We start from the raw sequence: 16,282 nt of genomic DNA on the forward strand, positions 1-16,282 counted from the left end.
GCGCACTGCAAGAAGGTGACACACATCCAGGCCAGCTCGGAGTAAGTGGCAGGAAGACCGGGAACAAAGGGGGGGGAAGCCTCCAGGGCCCCTCGTCTCAATCCGGTGAAGAAACCAACTGAGCCACAGGTACTCATCAGAATGGCTGGGAATGTGTTGTGCATCTTCTTGTGCCTGTGGACCCTGAGTGGGATGACAGGGAGCGCACTGGAACAGAGCAAACCACACCCAGTACCAGCATGGGTTTTCAACAACTACTGGTGGCAGTTTAAGAACACAACCGGATAGCATCACTTGGAGCGAGACAGTTTGTTTGGTTGCTTTAGCAACACATCCAGGAACACTGCCAACTTTTCAACTTTCCAATTCCTCATAACCTGAATGGAAGGTTGATTCACCAGTAGCTGGGAAGGTGAACTGCTCTGGTGAGACAGACCTGCTCGTCTGACTCAAAGAATATGACTTGTTGCAGGACATTATACAGTTAAACGAACTGGAAACAGGCCAATTGCCTATGTGTACGAAGGACAATGGATTAGCCCAAGTTGGAGATTAACCATGGAACATGGCAACATCACTTATTCTTTTGTCTTTTGCAAGAAGGATGTAAACAGAGAAGCCTTTTGTCTACATTTACATCATGAACACTTGAGGTTTTGAGCCAAGAAGATCAAAACAGCTGGATCCAATTTCCTTTACAAAGCTTTTTCTGTGGTGACAACAGGACAGGAGAAGAGTTGTAAATGCAGATAATTCACAAGTTGACTCTAACCCCCACAGGATGCCTACAGTGAGAAGATTTGGGGGGTTGATAGGAGTCATAAAGAAGGGTGTTGACCAGGCTGCAGCTTTGAAGTTAGCTGAGAGCCACATGGACAAACAATAAAGTCAACTGATGCGTTTAAATACCTATGTCTGTATACAGTTGGATTGTAGTGACATATGATTTTTGAGAATGATGATTCTTCTTGTTTGACCTTTGACATTCAGTTGTGTACTTGAAGAAATACATAATGAATTGCACGACGGGAGTAGATCCGCCACAAGACTGGATAGCTTGGTTACCGTCTGGTCCTTGGTGGCATCTTCTTTTGAAAATATTAATTCCTGTTTTTTGAACTGTTGATACTGATTTGCTTATGTATAGGATGTAGTTTACTGTGCATGAATGAAATCTACACTGACACTGTCTAAACAAAGGGTGCATAAGTTGAAATTTAAGTATACAATGACAAAAAGGAGGGAAATGTTAAGTCTAATTGTTGAATGTCGCCATTGTGTTTCTTAAATTTGTATAGTCTTAGTTTAAGCAGTAGGATCAAAGCCATTCCTTTGATCCTGACCACCTCTCCAGCCACTCTGTGCTGGGGGAGGTTTTATTGTAGATACATCCTAACTTGAAGATCTGTTTGATGTTTGGTAGAGCTTCCTACCCTTTGTATGGTTTCACTGTGTTATCTTTGGTAAACCATACATTGGGTGTGGGGGAAGACTACCCTCTTTATGACCAAGGATGTTGTTCCTGCTTTTAGGTTTTATGACCCTTTGACCAACACACACACACACACATTCTCACATAACACACACACATTCTCACACACACACACACACTCAGTGTATACATTTACATACAGTGCCTTGTCTTTGTAACCAAAGGGGGGTTGCAAGGGGAGGTGTTTTGTAAACTATTGTTTGAAGTTTGTCAATAAAAGGCGGCGAGAGGAGGCCACCAGTGTGGTCATTTCAACGTGCTGGTCACAGACGAGAGGCCTCCCTTGCGCAAGAAATCGATCGAACACTGTTGCCTTGCTTTTCTTTCATGGGAATAAGTCTTGGATACAGCGGGGTCTGAGTTTAGACCCAACAAAATCAGTGCTGTGATTTTTCTGTGCAAGAGTCCTTTTGCTAAGAGTCCTTTTTTTGGTCCTTTTCTTTTTAAAGTTCACTTTTAAGGTATTCCTCCTTAGGGTCCAGCTTCATACAAGGGGGAAATATGTCCGTAATCCAAAGACGGCTAAGTGGGGGAAAAGAAAGAATGGTCCTACCGGCTCGCCACTTCAATATGAAGAAGATCAATTCAAAGAGGGAAAAAAAACCTGACCGCTGAGTTTAAAGTTTAAAGATGAATTGAGGGGAGAAAACGCTTTGTTTTCCAATACCGCTCTAAATGCCATAAGCTCACAGCCACAGCAGGAGTCGAACCCGGAAGTATCCCTCCACAGCCGGTTTTCAGAGTTGCCACGACATGGAAGGAGCCAATCAGAAGAGGGACCTCAAATCAGCTGACGTGGGTCATGTGACAGGGAGTAGTTGATATGGGTTACAGGTTCCCCCCTCAATCTCATGTACGTCCCTGTACATGGTGGTTGGGTCCGGATGACAGGTTGTTCAGTGGCAGTAAGCAGATGGTCCTCTTCATCCTCCAGTGCATGAGTAAAGGCAGTGGTTAAGCCATGGACTAGTGCCTGAATACTCTTCAAGATGGGCTGACCAAGCGTAGAGTATTGTAACCGGTCCGGAGGTTTCCTGGTCCGAGTTGATGTTCTCAGAGGTTCTAGTTCAGAGCTGGAGGTGTCAGAGTTAGATGGTAGATCAGCAGCAGAGGACATACTGGACTCAGTCCGCAATTCAACATTGGTAGGTTCAGCAGAGGACAGACTGTCCTCTGATTCCACAGTATCAGGAGCTTCCTCCTTGACAGGGGTTTCTGAGTCAGGGGTTTCGCTCTCTGCTGGCTCAAGAGGAGGCAAAGGGAGCGTAGCAGGTTCACAGACTGGTGTATCAGATGGTAAAGGTTCAGTGGCTGGAACGGCGGATGACGGTTCTGGCAGATTGTGGACAGTGGTGAATTGCAGAGGCTCTGATACAGGATCATACCATTGATGCGGTATCATTTCATCCTCATCGTCTGACTGAGGTTGTGCACAGTCCTCATCAGAAGGGTTGAATGACTGCTTCCTGGTTGGTTTTACAGTTGTTCGGTTGGTTCGAGTGGAATGCGGCAAAAATCCACATGGTAATAGGAGATCTCTGTGTAGAGTACGAATCGGTTTGGATTTGTTCTCCGGTCGGACAGTGTACACTGGAAGATTTTCTGCTCTTTTTACCACCACATAGATGTCTGGTTCCCATTTGTCTGCGATTTTGTGTTTGCCTCGGAGTTTCACATTACGTACCAGCACCCTGTCACCAACGTCCAGTTCAGAGGGGGTGATATGTTGGTCGAAACGGCTCTTGTTTCTTTCCATGAGCTTCTCCGCATTGCCATTGGCAATTTTGTAGCTCTTTTCTAGATTTGACTTCAGGTTCTGGACATATTGCGAATGAGTCAGTTGATTGCCGTCCACAGGCAGTCCAAAGACCAGGTCAATCGGGAGGCGAGGTTGTCGACCAAACATGAGCTCATAGGGTGAGTAGCCAGTAACATCACTCCGGGTGCAGTTGTATGCGTGGACCAAGGGCTTAACAAAATCTTTCCAGTGAGTTTTCTCTTCTGTGGTGAGTGTTCCGAGCATATTCAGGAGTGTTCTGTTAAAGCGCTCGACTGGATTTCCTCGTGGATGGTATGGTGTAGTTCTTATTTTGTGAATTCCAGCCATTTTGCAGAGTTCTTTTATTGTGCGTGACTCAAAGTCTGGTCCTTGATCACTATGGAGCTTTTCTGGGATACCATAATGAACCAGAAAACTGTCCCAGAGACATTTGGCGACAGTCTTTGCTTTTTGGTTTGGAGTGGGGACAGCGACAGCGTACTTGGTAAAGTGATCTGTTATTACCAGGATGTCTTTGGTTCTGCTCCTGTCGGGTTCCAGTGATAAAAAGTCCATGCAAACCAGTTCCAGAGGTCGATAACTTCGAATGTTCACCAGGGGTGCCGCTCTTTCAGGTAAGGCTTTTCGTTTGGTGCATCTCTCACATGTCTTCACTTTATTCCACACATCATTGGCCATTTTTGGCCAGTAGAATCTTCGACGTACGAGGTCAAGAGTACGTTCGATGCCCAAATGACCCATCTGGTCATGCAGTTCTGACAGTACTTCAGCCCGAAATTTCTGAGGTAACACTAACTGGTGATAGAGCTGGTCCCCAACTTGCCTCCTCCTCACGAGAATGGCGTTTTGGAGCTCCAGGCGATGTTGGTCTCGGAGTAGAAGGGGCAGTTCTGGGAGTTCATCCCGCAAGACGGGAGGTGGGCTTTCCCCAGTCTCTAGCAGCAATATGACATGCCTCAGGGTCTGGTCTTCCCTCTGTCTCTCAGCGATTTCAGCATTCGTCAGCTGAGGAACAACAGGAGGTGCAAACTGAGTGTCGTTGACGAAGCTGTCAGGCAAACTGTCGGCATGGGCAGTTAGTGACTGGATGAGTGCGGTGGTGGACATCTTTTCAGCCATACTATAAACGAGCTGCCGGTCACAAAGGGCCTTGACTGTGTGTTGATCGATGGAAATTGAGGAAGACTGATCCAGATGATGTTGGGCAAATCGGAGAATTCTCTCCCTCTCCTTTTGGGACATCTGGTCATTGGAGAGTTCTCCATGTGGCCTGCGAGAGAGAGCATCAGCATCTGGATTTTGCCTACCAGATCTGTACATGATTTTGAATGAAAATGTAGAAAGAGCAGAGAGCCAACGGTAACTGGTGGCATCTAATTTAGCAGAGGTAAGTAGATAGGTGAGTGGGTTGCTGTCAGTAATGACAGTGAAGTTGGTGCCGTAGAGATAGTCATGAAACTTCTCCGTAACAGCCCACTTGAGAGCCAGAAATTCCAGTTTGTGAGCTGGATATTTGGACTCACACCTCGACAGACCCCGACTCGCATAAGCAATCACCTGGTTTTGTCCTTGTTGCTCCTGGTACAGAATAGCTCCTAGCCCAGTAGAACTAGCATCTGTATGGAGAAGGTAAGGCTTCTGGGGATCGGCGAAAGCAAGTACTGGTGCTGTCGTGAGTTTTTTAATAATTGTGTCAAAGGCTTGTTGACATGCAGGAGTCCAGCGACTGGCAAGTGGTTCCTTAGGATCCAAATATTGCTCTCGCTTGAAGGTGGCTCTGAGTTTCCGCTGTGATGGAGGATATCCAGCAGTAAGGTCATGCAAAGGTTTAACGATGTTAGAGTAGCCTTGGATGAACCTACGGTAATATCCTGCGAAACCCAGGAAAGAGCGAAGTTCTTTAAGATTCTTTGGAATCGGCCAGGACTTAAGTGTCTCGATTTTATCTGGATCTGTCTGCACACCATCCTTTGACACAACATGCCCCAGGTATTTAACGGATTTCTGGAAAAACATGCACTTTTCAACTGAGAGCTTGAGTCCAAATTCCTTCAAACGGTGAAGGACTTTCAGTAGTCTCCTCTCATGCTCTTCAAGCGTTGGTGCAAAAATAATCAAGTCGTCAATGAAGACCAAGACTTCTTTCAAGTTCATTTCTCCCATGCACTTTTCCATTAGTCGTTGGAAGGTACTGGGTGCGTTTGTGACTCCCTGGGGCATTCTGTTGAACTCATAGAATCCAAGTGGACATACAAATGCTGTTTTGCTCTTGTCTTCCTCCTCCATTTCAATCTGATAATAACCAGATTTAAGGTCAAGGACTGAAAACCATTCTGATCCAGAGAGAGCTGTAAAAGTATCCTCCAACTTTGGCAATGCATATGCATTTTTGATGGTCTGCAGATTTAGTTTCCGGTAATCAATGCAGAGCCGCACACTCCCATTCTTCTTTCGCACCACGACAATGGGTGATGCAAAAGGTGACTCTGACTCTCTGATGACCCCAGAGTCAACCAGCTCCTTCAGGTGTTGGCGCACCGCATCCAGATCTTGAGGATGGATTGGTCTTGGGCGCTGTTTGAAGGGAGTAGGGTCAGAGAGCTTGATCTGATGTTTCACTTTGTTGGTTTTCCCAAAGTCAAGGTCGTGTTTTGCAAAGACATCATGGAGGGCGTTTAACTTCTCAGTAATACGACTCTTCCATTCCGGTGTTAAGGGGGAGTTACCAAAGTTGAAGTTTAACCCAGAGGTCACAGGGTTAGGAGGCATACTGTCATGACTCCTTTCCTGACACTGAATAGACTGAATGGCACTGATCTCCGCAATGATGGCTTTGGCTGGGAGGGTTACATCATGATCAGACTGGTTGCAGATTACCACAGGTAAGTGGTATGGCTGGTGAGAAGGGAAATCCATGACACAAGACGGGACCATTAAGCCACCTGGCAGAGGTGACGAAGTTGGATGTTCCACCAACACAGCCTTCTCGGCCTGAAGGCAGCGTCCGCAAATTAACCCCTCCAAGGCAACAGTTTTTCCAGCTGGGATGGTCTGTGGTCCGTCAGTGTGCAGCTTGATGATTCCGTGATGGTTACTGTTGGCCAGTCTGTATCGTTGCTCAAGGATTTTCAGCACCGCTCTGTATCCATGTGGCGCTGGAATGGAGGGTTGTTGGTCTGAGAATGCTTTCTCATATGCCAAGTCCAGAGTGTTCGTACCAATCAGTATTGACGGCTGTTGAGCTGATTGGACATCAGGAACTACCAGGGCAAGTGTGTCAACAGCTGTGGTGGAACCCAAGAAGTCGGGAGGGAAAGTGACGTTCAGCTCCACATAACCAAGGTATGGAACAGCTTGGCCATTTGCTCCTTCTATCTCCAGGAGATTTTTCAGAGGTTGTATTTCATGGTCAGAAAGATAATCATGGTGGAAGGAGTGAGAGATGGTGGTTACCTGAGACCCAGTGTCTAACAGGCAGTTGAATACAGTTCCTCCAATAGTGACCTGTGCTGTGCTTCTGGTTCCAATGAGTCCTTTAGGCAATGTGATGGAATGTCCATCCTGCTTGTAACTGGGACATGGGTCGACTGCAGCCTCCGTCTGTCCCTCCACAGAGACTGCCTCTAGTTTGACGATTTGTGATTGCTGTCCCAAGCCTGCTGTCTTTTTTCAAGTTGTTTCTTCTTTTTCAGAACCAGTGTCGGGTTCGGAGGGTTGGCGCATCCTGCTGACATGTGCCCATCCTCTCCACATTTAAAGCAGTAGCCTGCTCTAGGCCGGGAACTGGTTGCACTGCTGCAGGGTCTTGGTTGTGCTGATCTGAGTTGAGGTGGTGCTGGCTTGGAGAATTGAGATTTCTGTGAGAGAAGAGCAGCCATTTGACTCTGCAGTTTCTGCATCTGTTGCTTCAGCTCATTAATAGCCTTGGTGTCTGAATGGCTACAAGCACATGTGCTCTGTGAATGAACAGCGGCACGAGGCTTGGATGCAGTTAGGTGCTTCTTCATGAGATTCTCCTTGGCCAGCTGTCTACCCTCCTCAGTTCGAAGCAGTAGGAGGAGCTCTGCAAAATATGGGGGATCGCTCCTCAAGTTCTCCAACTGTAGTTTGTTTAGGATATCGCTATCCCAGCATCCTCGACAAAACTGCTTGAGTAAATGTTTGTTGAAGTCTGAAGACAAGATACCACCTCTTTTCATCACAGTGTTCAATGTGAGTTGTAAACGTTGCAAAAAAGCAGAGGGTTTCTCACCCGGGTCCTGTAACGTATTCAGGAATTGAGCAAACAACTCTTCACCATCTTGTACTAAAGCAAAAGCAGAATCCAACACTTTTACAGTTTTTCTCGATTGCTAAAACACATTTCTTGAAACTACGCCTCATATCCTCACAACAGTAAACACAAATCCATAACATCTCACTCAATTTCCCAAACATCCTATTTCCAGGTCAAAATGAAGCTCTACACCCAAAACTATTCACTCCTGCTGAAAAACCAAACTTTGCCCTCAGACATCAAACACAAGCCCTCAAAAACACACACACTACAACAGAGTTTTGCACACTGGTACAATTAATTCAAAACAATAGTTCCAAAACAAATAGGTTGCTTATGGTTCTCCCCTTCAAAACCCTTGTCACATGATAAACACAAAAGACGCAACCAATGTATGTACAGTGGCACATTGTCATTCATGTACTATACAGTACAACACACACCAGAAACATTATCCCACCTCAGCATCTTGTCTTTGGTCTGGGTCAGGCCAGAGAATCTCATCCACATCACAGGCTATATTGGCCCCAGCCAGGCAGCGGGGGTAAAATCCTCTTGCATGCCTGATCCACCCCTGTCATGCATCTACTGATATGTCTAGGCAGGCCTCTTCCATGGCCTGAAGGAGGTGAACACGGACATAAGGTTCTCGGCCATACACTTTCCACCGCCATGCCGAAAATAACTCCTCTATCGGGTTTAGAAAGGGAGAGTATGCAGGCAGAAAGATATTAGAAAACCTTGGGTTATTGGTAAACCAGTCATGAACCAGAGCAGCGCGATGGAAGCTGACGTTATCCCACACAACAACGTAGTGAGGCTGCTCTGGCTGTGCTGGTTCCCTGTAGTCCAGCTGGAACATATGTTGTCTTAAACCATCAAGAAAAGCAAGGAGAAGCATAGTGTTATAGGGTCCTAGTACCCCATGGCGGTGGAGTACCCCTCGTTGGCTGATGGCTGCGCACATAGTGACATTCCCCCCACGCTGACCAGGGACATTTACAATAGCCCGATGGCCAATTATGTTCCTCCCCCTTTTCCTTCTTTTGGTCAGGTTAAAACCTGCCTCATCCACAAAGATTATTTCATGGGGAACAGGCCGTCCTTCAATCTCAAAGATTCTCTGCAAAACACATAACACAGTAGAGTCAATCGGTACCCTGAACCACAGTTCAAGAGTGCTGAAATGGCAGCATAAACTGCCATGCTGTGATGGTACACAATACTTTATACAGTATCAAAACTCATACCTGAACATATTCCACACGTTGGTTTTTCACTCTGTCAGAGTTTCGTTTGAAAGGGACTCGGTATGCCTGTTTCATCCGGAATTGATTCTTTCGGTCAATTGTGGAGAGGCTGATGGCATTTATGCCTCGAAAAAGATGATCATCCTCAATCACTCTCCTTTGAATCTCTTGCAGGCGGATTACATTATTTGCAATTACCATGTTTACAAGTTCCCTCTCTTGCTCCTCCGACAAAAGCCTTAACCTGCCTCCACCAGGTGGTCGTCTCTGTGTCCTACAAAAATAGAAGCACTCATTACTGTAACTGTCACACATTCATTTTACAGGCAAATAATGGAAACATACTGAAACTCAAGACACATAAGTTCAGTAACTTAAACATTACTGTACAAAGCAGTCTTACTGCAAGTACACCTACCTGTTTTCCTCCCTGAAGGTTCTGATGATGGAGGCAACAGTGAAGCGACTCAAATTTGGTTGTACTCGTTGCCCAGCCTCCCTCATAGTCATCCCATGGACAAGGACATGGTGAACTAAAGTGGCTCGAATTTCATCCGAGACTGACTGTCTTCTTGCCCTTGCTCTTCCCCTTCCTTGTCGCCGTCGTTCTCCACCTCCTTCACCACGTCCTCTTTCTCCACCACGTCCTCTTCCTTTGCATCTCTTTGGATCCATTGTTTCAAACCTGAATGAGCTGACTTTGGCCCTTTTATCTATCTATCGCAGGTTCTGATTGGTGTGTGCTAAATTTTGACTCCTAGTGTTTCCACCTGGTTAATTGTGTGCTAATTGAGCTCAAGCTATGCTGACTTAAGTTAACATTATTGCATGCTAGTGCTTTCTAAATGACTACATGGTGTAAGCACTGTAAAATGTAGGGATTTGTGTGTAGAGTTTTGCAGTAACAGTTCACCAAATTTGAGTCATGTGTCAAAGCAGGGAATAGTGTTTATAGTTCAGGGAAATGGGTGAGCTTTTTGAACAGTAGCGTTACGGTTTTGAAATTTTAGTTTAGAGGCCTGGTTATAGTGTTTAAGCAATCGAGAAAAACTGTAAATAGATGGATGGAATTGTGTTTGAGCCCAGCCCTTTCACAACATCTGCTGCTGGAGGTAGCAAACTTTCAAGGATGCGCCGAGTGATCTGTAGAGGTGCCAAATTTGGATCTGCTAACAGCAGTTCAATGTGAGATCTCCAGGTCTCATAATCTGTTTCGTTGGCTGGTTTGGGGATCTTCCCAGAGAAAGGACAAAGTCTGAATGCAGGTACGGTGTCTGTTTTTACAACATGCTCCACCACTACTTTTTGTATTTCTGGGGGGTTCATTTCAGTCTGTGACAGTGAAAATCTTTGTGGATGTGGCAGTGACCCTTGTTGGTCAGGTGAGGGATTGCTGGTAGCTGTCTCAGGGATTGCGGAGTGTCCAGACAACGACCCCTGCTGGCCAGGCAGAGATGATGCAGGCTCCACAATTTGGACTGAGGCTCCCTCTAAGTCACTGTCTTGTTCGATTCCTTCCAGATGCTCACTAATTTGTCCCATCATTTCCCGCAGAATATCTGGAAAATCCCTGCCACTGCAGCGTGCAAGTTGCTTGAGCTCGCCGAGGTAATCTGCAGGGGTCCTGACTCCTCCTGTGGCTGTGCATTCTGCGGCAAGCGATCTCACACAAAAAGTCAAAGCCGAGTGATTCTTTGACTGATGAGTATATGGGAAAACCGTATTAAGAGCAGTTAACGCAGAACTATCACAATATTCAACGATCAGGTTTTTGTAAAAAATACTAATTGCGTCATCCACGAAAATAACCGTTTTTATACGACCGTATTGTTTCAAATAATCAAGAATTTCCTCATCTTTCTCAGTGTTCGTGGCACCAGAAACAATGACAGAATGTGCAACATTGACCCCACTTTCCTGAATAAACTTCATTTTTTCTTGTCGCGGACCTTATCAAAACCACAGAAAATACTGAATATCAAATTACATCAAATAACACAAAAAAACCCCACTCATTCACCCATCAGGCTCCTGGCTGGCTCGCCACGTGTAACGCTAAGTTATTTAAGGACTAGTTTATGTCAATGGATGAATTTACTGACTGACGCGCAGAAGAAATAGTTCTTTATGGAGCCCAGATGGTGTGAATGATGAGACCAAAAACTGCAATGTCTTGTACCAAAAATATATTGAATAAATAGGGGAAAGGGGAAATGGAACAAAATAATTAACACAACACACAACGTAAATGTCCACAATTAAATAATAAATCAGTGCTGTGATTTTTCTGTGCAAGAGTCCTTTTGCTAAGAGTCCTTTTTTTGGTCCTTTTCTTTTTAAAGTTCACTTTTAAGGTATTCCTCCTTAGGGTCCAGCTTCATACAAGGGGGAAATATGTCCGTAATCCAAAGACGGCTAAGTGGGGGAAAAGAAAGAATGGTCCTACCGGCTCGCCACTTCAATATGAAGAAGATCAATTCAAAGAGGGAAAAAAAACCTGACCGCTGAGTTTAAAGTTTAAAGATGAATTTAGGGGAGAAAACGCTTTGTTTTCCAATACCGCTCTAAATGCCATAAGCTCACAGCCACAGCAGGAGTCGAACCCGGAAGTATCCCTCCACAGCCGGTTTTCAGAGTTGCCGCGACATGGAAGGAGCCAATCAGAAGAGGGACCTCAAATCAGCTGACGTGGGTCATGTGACAGGGAGTAGTTGATATGGGTTACACCAAGGTTTCTCTTCAGCACTGTAGCCAGGCTGACAAAAAATCAGAGCTCTTTTGACTCAACCGTTCCTTTAATGTTAACTAGAAATGACTTCATGAACTTCTTCACAAATAAAATTTGAACCATTAGAGAAAAAATACTCATAATCGTCTCACAGATGTAACATTATCTACAGCAACTTTCAGTGCCATTAATATTCATATAGAGTCTTTTTCTCCAGTTGGTCTTTCTGAGTTAACTTAAGTAACTGCTTCCTCAAACCATCAACGTGTCTTTTAGACCCCATTCCTACAAGACTGCGCAAAGAAGTCCTGCCATTAATTAATGCTTCAATCTTAACTCATTCACTGCCAGCCATTTACAAATCAGGTAACTCCCCACTGCCAGGGTTTTTGAGCATTTTTACTCATTTTTGAAGAGCCACAGAAGTTAAGTTTTTCAATTGACGTCTATAGACGTCAATGGCAGTATTTTTTACAGCTACAAATGCAGGCATATTCTGCAAACATTTCCTCGAATTTAAAAAGTAAAAGCAATATTGTGTTTTCTGTCAACAGCACCCTGGATTGGAAAAGAAAATAGATGCACTTGTATCTGCATACAATTTCATTTTATGCACTTACATTTTTGCCTCAAATTTGTAAAATTAAATTTTGACTGAACATTGTGATGAATGATAATGCACTATGTCTTTATTTAACGCCAAAAATATGCGTATATCTGCAAGACTAACATAGTGCCTGCAAATTTATGAATTTATATGAGCGCTAATCTGGGTTTTTGGTGATGAAATTATTTTCTGTGTTTAAAGTATTTCTGATCTATTAAACAGTTGTAAGTCAGAGTGTGAATGAGGATGGTGATGGGAGTCATGGTGGAACTGCTGGAACATGTTGGACATACTTTTAGCATGATCAGCAATTTTACAGATCATGTTACATTGTAAACGTAACATGACCTTTAATATTATTATTACTATTATCATTATTATATTTAAACAGCCACCTTTGTCAGGAAATGTGAACAGAACAGAACTTGGTGTAAGAATTTTTAAAATCCCTATTTCAAAATTCAGACAAAATTCATGTAACACAATCATTCAACCTAAATCTGTAATTTGTACTTAGTGAGGTTACAGTCAGCAAAACACTCTCCAGTATCTACAGCCTGTATATCACTGATGATTAAAGATGAACTTTTCTTAAACTGGTAAAACTGGCAATCATTCAAAACAAAACCCATACAGTCAAACCAATATCGTGTTTGCACGAGAGAAAATTTGTGTGTGAAATGCAAAGTGAAATAATTATTCAGCTTTGTTACATTAGTGACCTGATGAACCTGTTAAAAACCAAAATCACAGAAAACTCTTATAACATCAGACTGTTCACACCCTACATAAGATCAGTGATACTTGAGTTTTTGTTGCATCTTCATAAGAAATAATTTTTAATTGAAAGCACTAACATTATGCTTTGAAACAGATCAAATATTATTAGATCATCCAAATTATTACACGGATTTTTACTGTATTTCCTAACATAGAAAATTAATTTGTTATTGGTATTTTTTTTTTAATTTTTAGAAATCTCACAGAAAAGATTTATCAGATTCACTAAGTCTAATTTTGATGGTTATAATTGTGTTGCTTATAAATCTTTCACAGACATTAAAAAGAAATGCCCGAGGCCTCTGTTTGAGGCTGTGGAGTTTTCTTTTTCTTTTCCCTTTTTTCTTATTTTATTGGGAATCTTAAACCAGTCAGTGAAAAAAAAATAAGGTGACATTTAGATTGCCATATCTTTTGTATCTGGTGATGTTTGATAGCAGGGAAAAGTAGAATGTTTTCATTTTCAGTTTTAATAACTGAAATGTGTACTTGAGTAAGAACTGTTTTGTTTTGTGGTAATTAAATGGGAACATAAATGAATTATGTGGTGTCTTTAGATTCTTTAAAATATCTTTCAATAAATTAAACTTCAGAAATACAGTAAATAATGATTATTATTGCTTGCTTAAGTCTTTAAGTGCTCATCAGCTGTGTGTTCACTGGTCTGTGTCAGTGTTTCTTCCTCTTCAGCAGCTGCAGTCAGTTCCTGCTGTAACAGCTCAGTGTCTCTGCAGTCTGACTGATGGAGGTTTTTGTATGACTACAAATCACTGTGTGAACACCCAAGCACTGTTTATTTCATGGGCACTCTGACAGTAGTAAACTGCTGCATCTTCAGCCTGAACTCCACTGATGGTCATTGCTGCGTCCACTCCATCTCCTCGGCCAGAGAATCGAGAAGAAAATTCACTTGTGGGTGTTGTACCCAAGTAAATGACCAACTTTGGAGCTGCTCCAGATTTCTGCTGATACCAAGCTACTCTACTATCTCCATCTCTCCAAGTATAAACTTTTGGATTGGTCCTACAGGTCAGAGTGACAGTGTTTCCAGGAGTAGATGTCACTACTGGAGGTTGAGTCACAGTCACCTGACCGCTGCATCCTGCAGACAAAAACAAATCATTCATTTATCAGCAGAAATCAATGAGAGAAAAAGCAGCACATCATGTTTCAAATGTTGCTGAGTGAATGAACCTGTAAAACAGCAGCAGGTCAGCGTCCAGATGAGGATGGTGATGAGAGTCATGGTGGTTGTGCTTTCTGCTGTGTTGACTGACAGATGTGAGTCCTGCAGTGTTGAAGTCACAGGACTATAAACCTTCTCAGTTCTCTGGAGGATCAGCTGATGATGCAAAGCCTCCTCTCTATGGAAATCATTTCTCTGCTCTCAACACACTGAAGGAAACTTTGTGGCACAAAATCAAAAAAAAAATTGTTTGAACTAATACCATTAAAGATTTTATGGAATAGACGAAAATAATTGGAAACATATTTACATATTTTTAACACCTGTGGGAGTCTGGTTTGTATGCTTACCTTTTGATTTTGGTATCAACAAATACAATATAACTGTAAAACTGTCTTCAGTATAGCCTCATAATTCATGATTTTTTAAAAGTTTTTCTGTTTGCTGTTTTAAACAGTTTTTTGTTTGTTTGTTTGTGTTTTAAAAGTATGTTTAGGTTTATGTGAAAATTAAGTTTTGTCTTTCAGTTCTTAATACTAAAGATACAATTATGATAATTAAGATTTAAATTCATTAAATTAGTTTAAGTCACTTAAGTTAAATCATCTTATGCATTTAATCAGGTGTACTGTGATGTTTTATATTAAAAGGTTCATTTTCAGTGGTTAGAGGTTTGTTCAGAGTGCAGGAGGTTTTTGTACGGCCACTTAATGAGTTTGTATCACTGTGGAGGACTTTTGGTGGAGGAACCAAACTCATCGTTGGCTGTAAGTACCAGAAATTCGTCATTTTTGAAAAATGTAGTATTTATTAAGCATATTTTTAACCTACAAAACAGAACTTTGAACAAATTCAGTGATTATTATTAAGTTGTCACAATTTTGAAATGAACTTTTCTTAAATTAATATTCATTTAGTCTTTCACATAACACAAAACATCAAATTGTAATGTTCTTTTAGTTATTTTTGCTTCTTTCAATATTCTCTTGTTAAGATATTAAAAGCAGTGATAGTGACGTTTTACTTCACTTTGATTTGAAATGTATTTTTACCACTGAATTTTAAAATAAAAACAAATATTGAATTATGTTTTGTGGAGTTCTGTTAGAATCCAAAATAATTTTCTCAGTATATTTAGATCAAGTTTTTGTTCATGGTTGATCAATTTCAAATGAAGTTTAAAGGAAGTGAAAGAAACAGATGTGAAGTTTTAACTGTATTCTCATGAGTGCTTTAGCTTTGTCAGTTTCAAATAAGAAAATTATCACAAGGTCAAGTTATTAACTGTAACACATTATGAAATAATAAAGGTTTGATCAGTAATCACTAAATATATATTTATTCCTGTGATTGTACATTTGTATCTCTTTTTTTGGTTATCTTCAACTTTTTCTCCTCCAGCGGGTGTGGTGAGACCCACGCTCACTGTCCTCCCTCCATCCAAAGAGGAAGACAAACAGAGTAGTGCCACTGTGGTGTGTTTGGCCACCAGGGGCTTCCCCTCAAACTGGAATTTGGGCTGGAAGGTGGGGAGCACCAGCACATCCTCAGGGGTTTCAAACAGCCTGGAGGTCTTGGGGACAGACGGCCGCTACAGCTGGAGCAGCACCCTGAGCCTCTCTGCAGACCAGTGGAGGAAGGCGGGCTCAGTGAGCTGTGAGGCCAGTCTGAGTGGACAGAGCCCCGTCACTCAAACCCTGGACCCTGACCACTGCTCAGAGTAGAGCTTCAGCAACACTTCCTGTCTGCATATGATGTGTTTTATATTTTGATGAAGCTACATGTTTCTGCTGTTGCGATATTTCTGCAAACATTTGACTTTCTAATGATGTGCATGCTAAGTTTATCAGTTAAAATTGTCCATGTTGTTTTTTAAAACCATTGTGTAAAGAAAAGTAAAAATCACAAAATAAAATCACGGCTTAAGAAAAACCACTTTTGTTTTGCTCTTGGGGAGAAGCTTTTAAAAGCTTATTTGTGTGCAAAGTCAGCGATTGCTGTTGACCTTTGAAACAAAAAATAAAGATACCAACTAAAATCCAGCTTTATACGGTGAGGAGTTGGAAAATAGCCATCATGGTGAATGGAACTTTGTCTTATTGCAAAATGTAGCTGAGTCTCTGCTGCCCCACTACAGCTGAACTTCCCACCTCCCAAATAAAACTTTAACACCTAATTCCAAC

General features: G+C 42.5%; 3 protein-coding genes and 1 gene segment (V, D, J or C); 1 reads left to right on the forward strand and 3 right to left on the reverse strand.

The window, feature by feature from the left end:
* The window catches only part of LOC113012025 (Ig kappa chain V region 3315-like), a 42,057-nt gene extending 27,793 nt beyond the window's left edge, over window positions 1-14,264 (reverse strand). Inside the window, 2 exon segments of the V gene segment in view lie at window positions 13,688-14,015; window positions 14,108-14,264. Of these exon segments, the coding sequence occupies window positions 13,688-14,015; window positions 14,108-14,159 (380 nt within the window).
* LOC113012022 (immunoglobulin lambda-1 light chain-like) overlaps window positions 1-16,142 on the forward strand; it is a 60,169-nt gene extending 44,027 nt beyond the window's left edge. For all 3 annotated transcript variants that reach the window (XM_080293852.1, XM_080293853.1, XM_080293851.1), the window contains exons 3-4: window positions 14,836-14,866; window positions 15,501-16,142. In XM_080293852.1, coding sequence (XP_080149978.1) covers window positions 14,836-14,866; window positions 15,501-15,823 — 354 coding nt within the window. In that variant the 3' untranslated portion in view covers window positions 15,824-16,142. The remainder of the gene's footprint in view (window positions 1-14,835; window positions 14,867-15,500) is intronic.
* Window positions 1-16,282, reverse strand: part of LOC113012033 (immunoglobulin lambda-1 light chain-like) — a 110,396-nt gene that overhangs the window by 58,660 nt on the left and 35,454 nt on the right. The window lies entirely within an intron of this gene.
* On the reverse strand, window positions 7,608-9,484 carry LOC145422444 (uncharacterized). The gene is made up of 3 exons (XM_080293847.1): window positions 9,217-9,484; window positions 8,799-9,072; window positions 7,608-8,671 (listed from the first exon to the last, which is right to left on the reverse strand). The coding sequence occupies exons 1-3, from the start codon at window positions 9,471-9,473 to the stop codon at window positions 8,126-8,128; spliced, it is 1,077 nt and encodes a 358-aa protein (XP_080149973.1). The 5' UTR covers window positions 9,474-9,484; the 3' UTR covers window positions 7,608-8,125.

This window comes from Astatotilapia calliptera, chromosome 19 (assembly GCF_964374335.1).
Source record: "Astatotilapia calliptera chromosome 19, fAstCal68.1, whole genome shotgun sequence".
NCBI classification, from domain to species: Eukaryota; Metazoa; Chordata; class Actinopteri; order Cichliformes; family Cichlidae; genus Astatotilapia; species Astatotilapia calliptera.

Coding starts and splice junctions, on each gene's coding strand:
- LOC145422444 (XM_080293847.1), bottom strand. CDS start 9,473: ATGGATCCAAAGAGATGCAAAGGAAGAGGACGTGGTGGAGAAAGAGGA. Junction 9,073..9,216: donor ACCTTCAGGGAGGAAAACAG/GTAGGTGTACTT, acceptor CTATTTTTGTAG/GACACAGAGACGACCACCTG. Junction 8,672..8,798: donor AACGTGTGGAATATGTTCAG/GTATGAGTTTTG, acceptor TGTGTTTTGCAG/AGAATCTTTGAGATTGAAGG.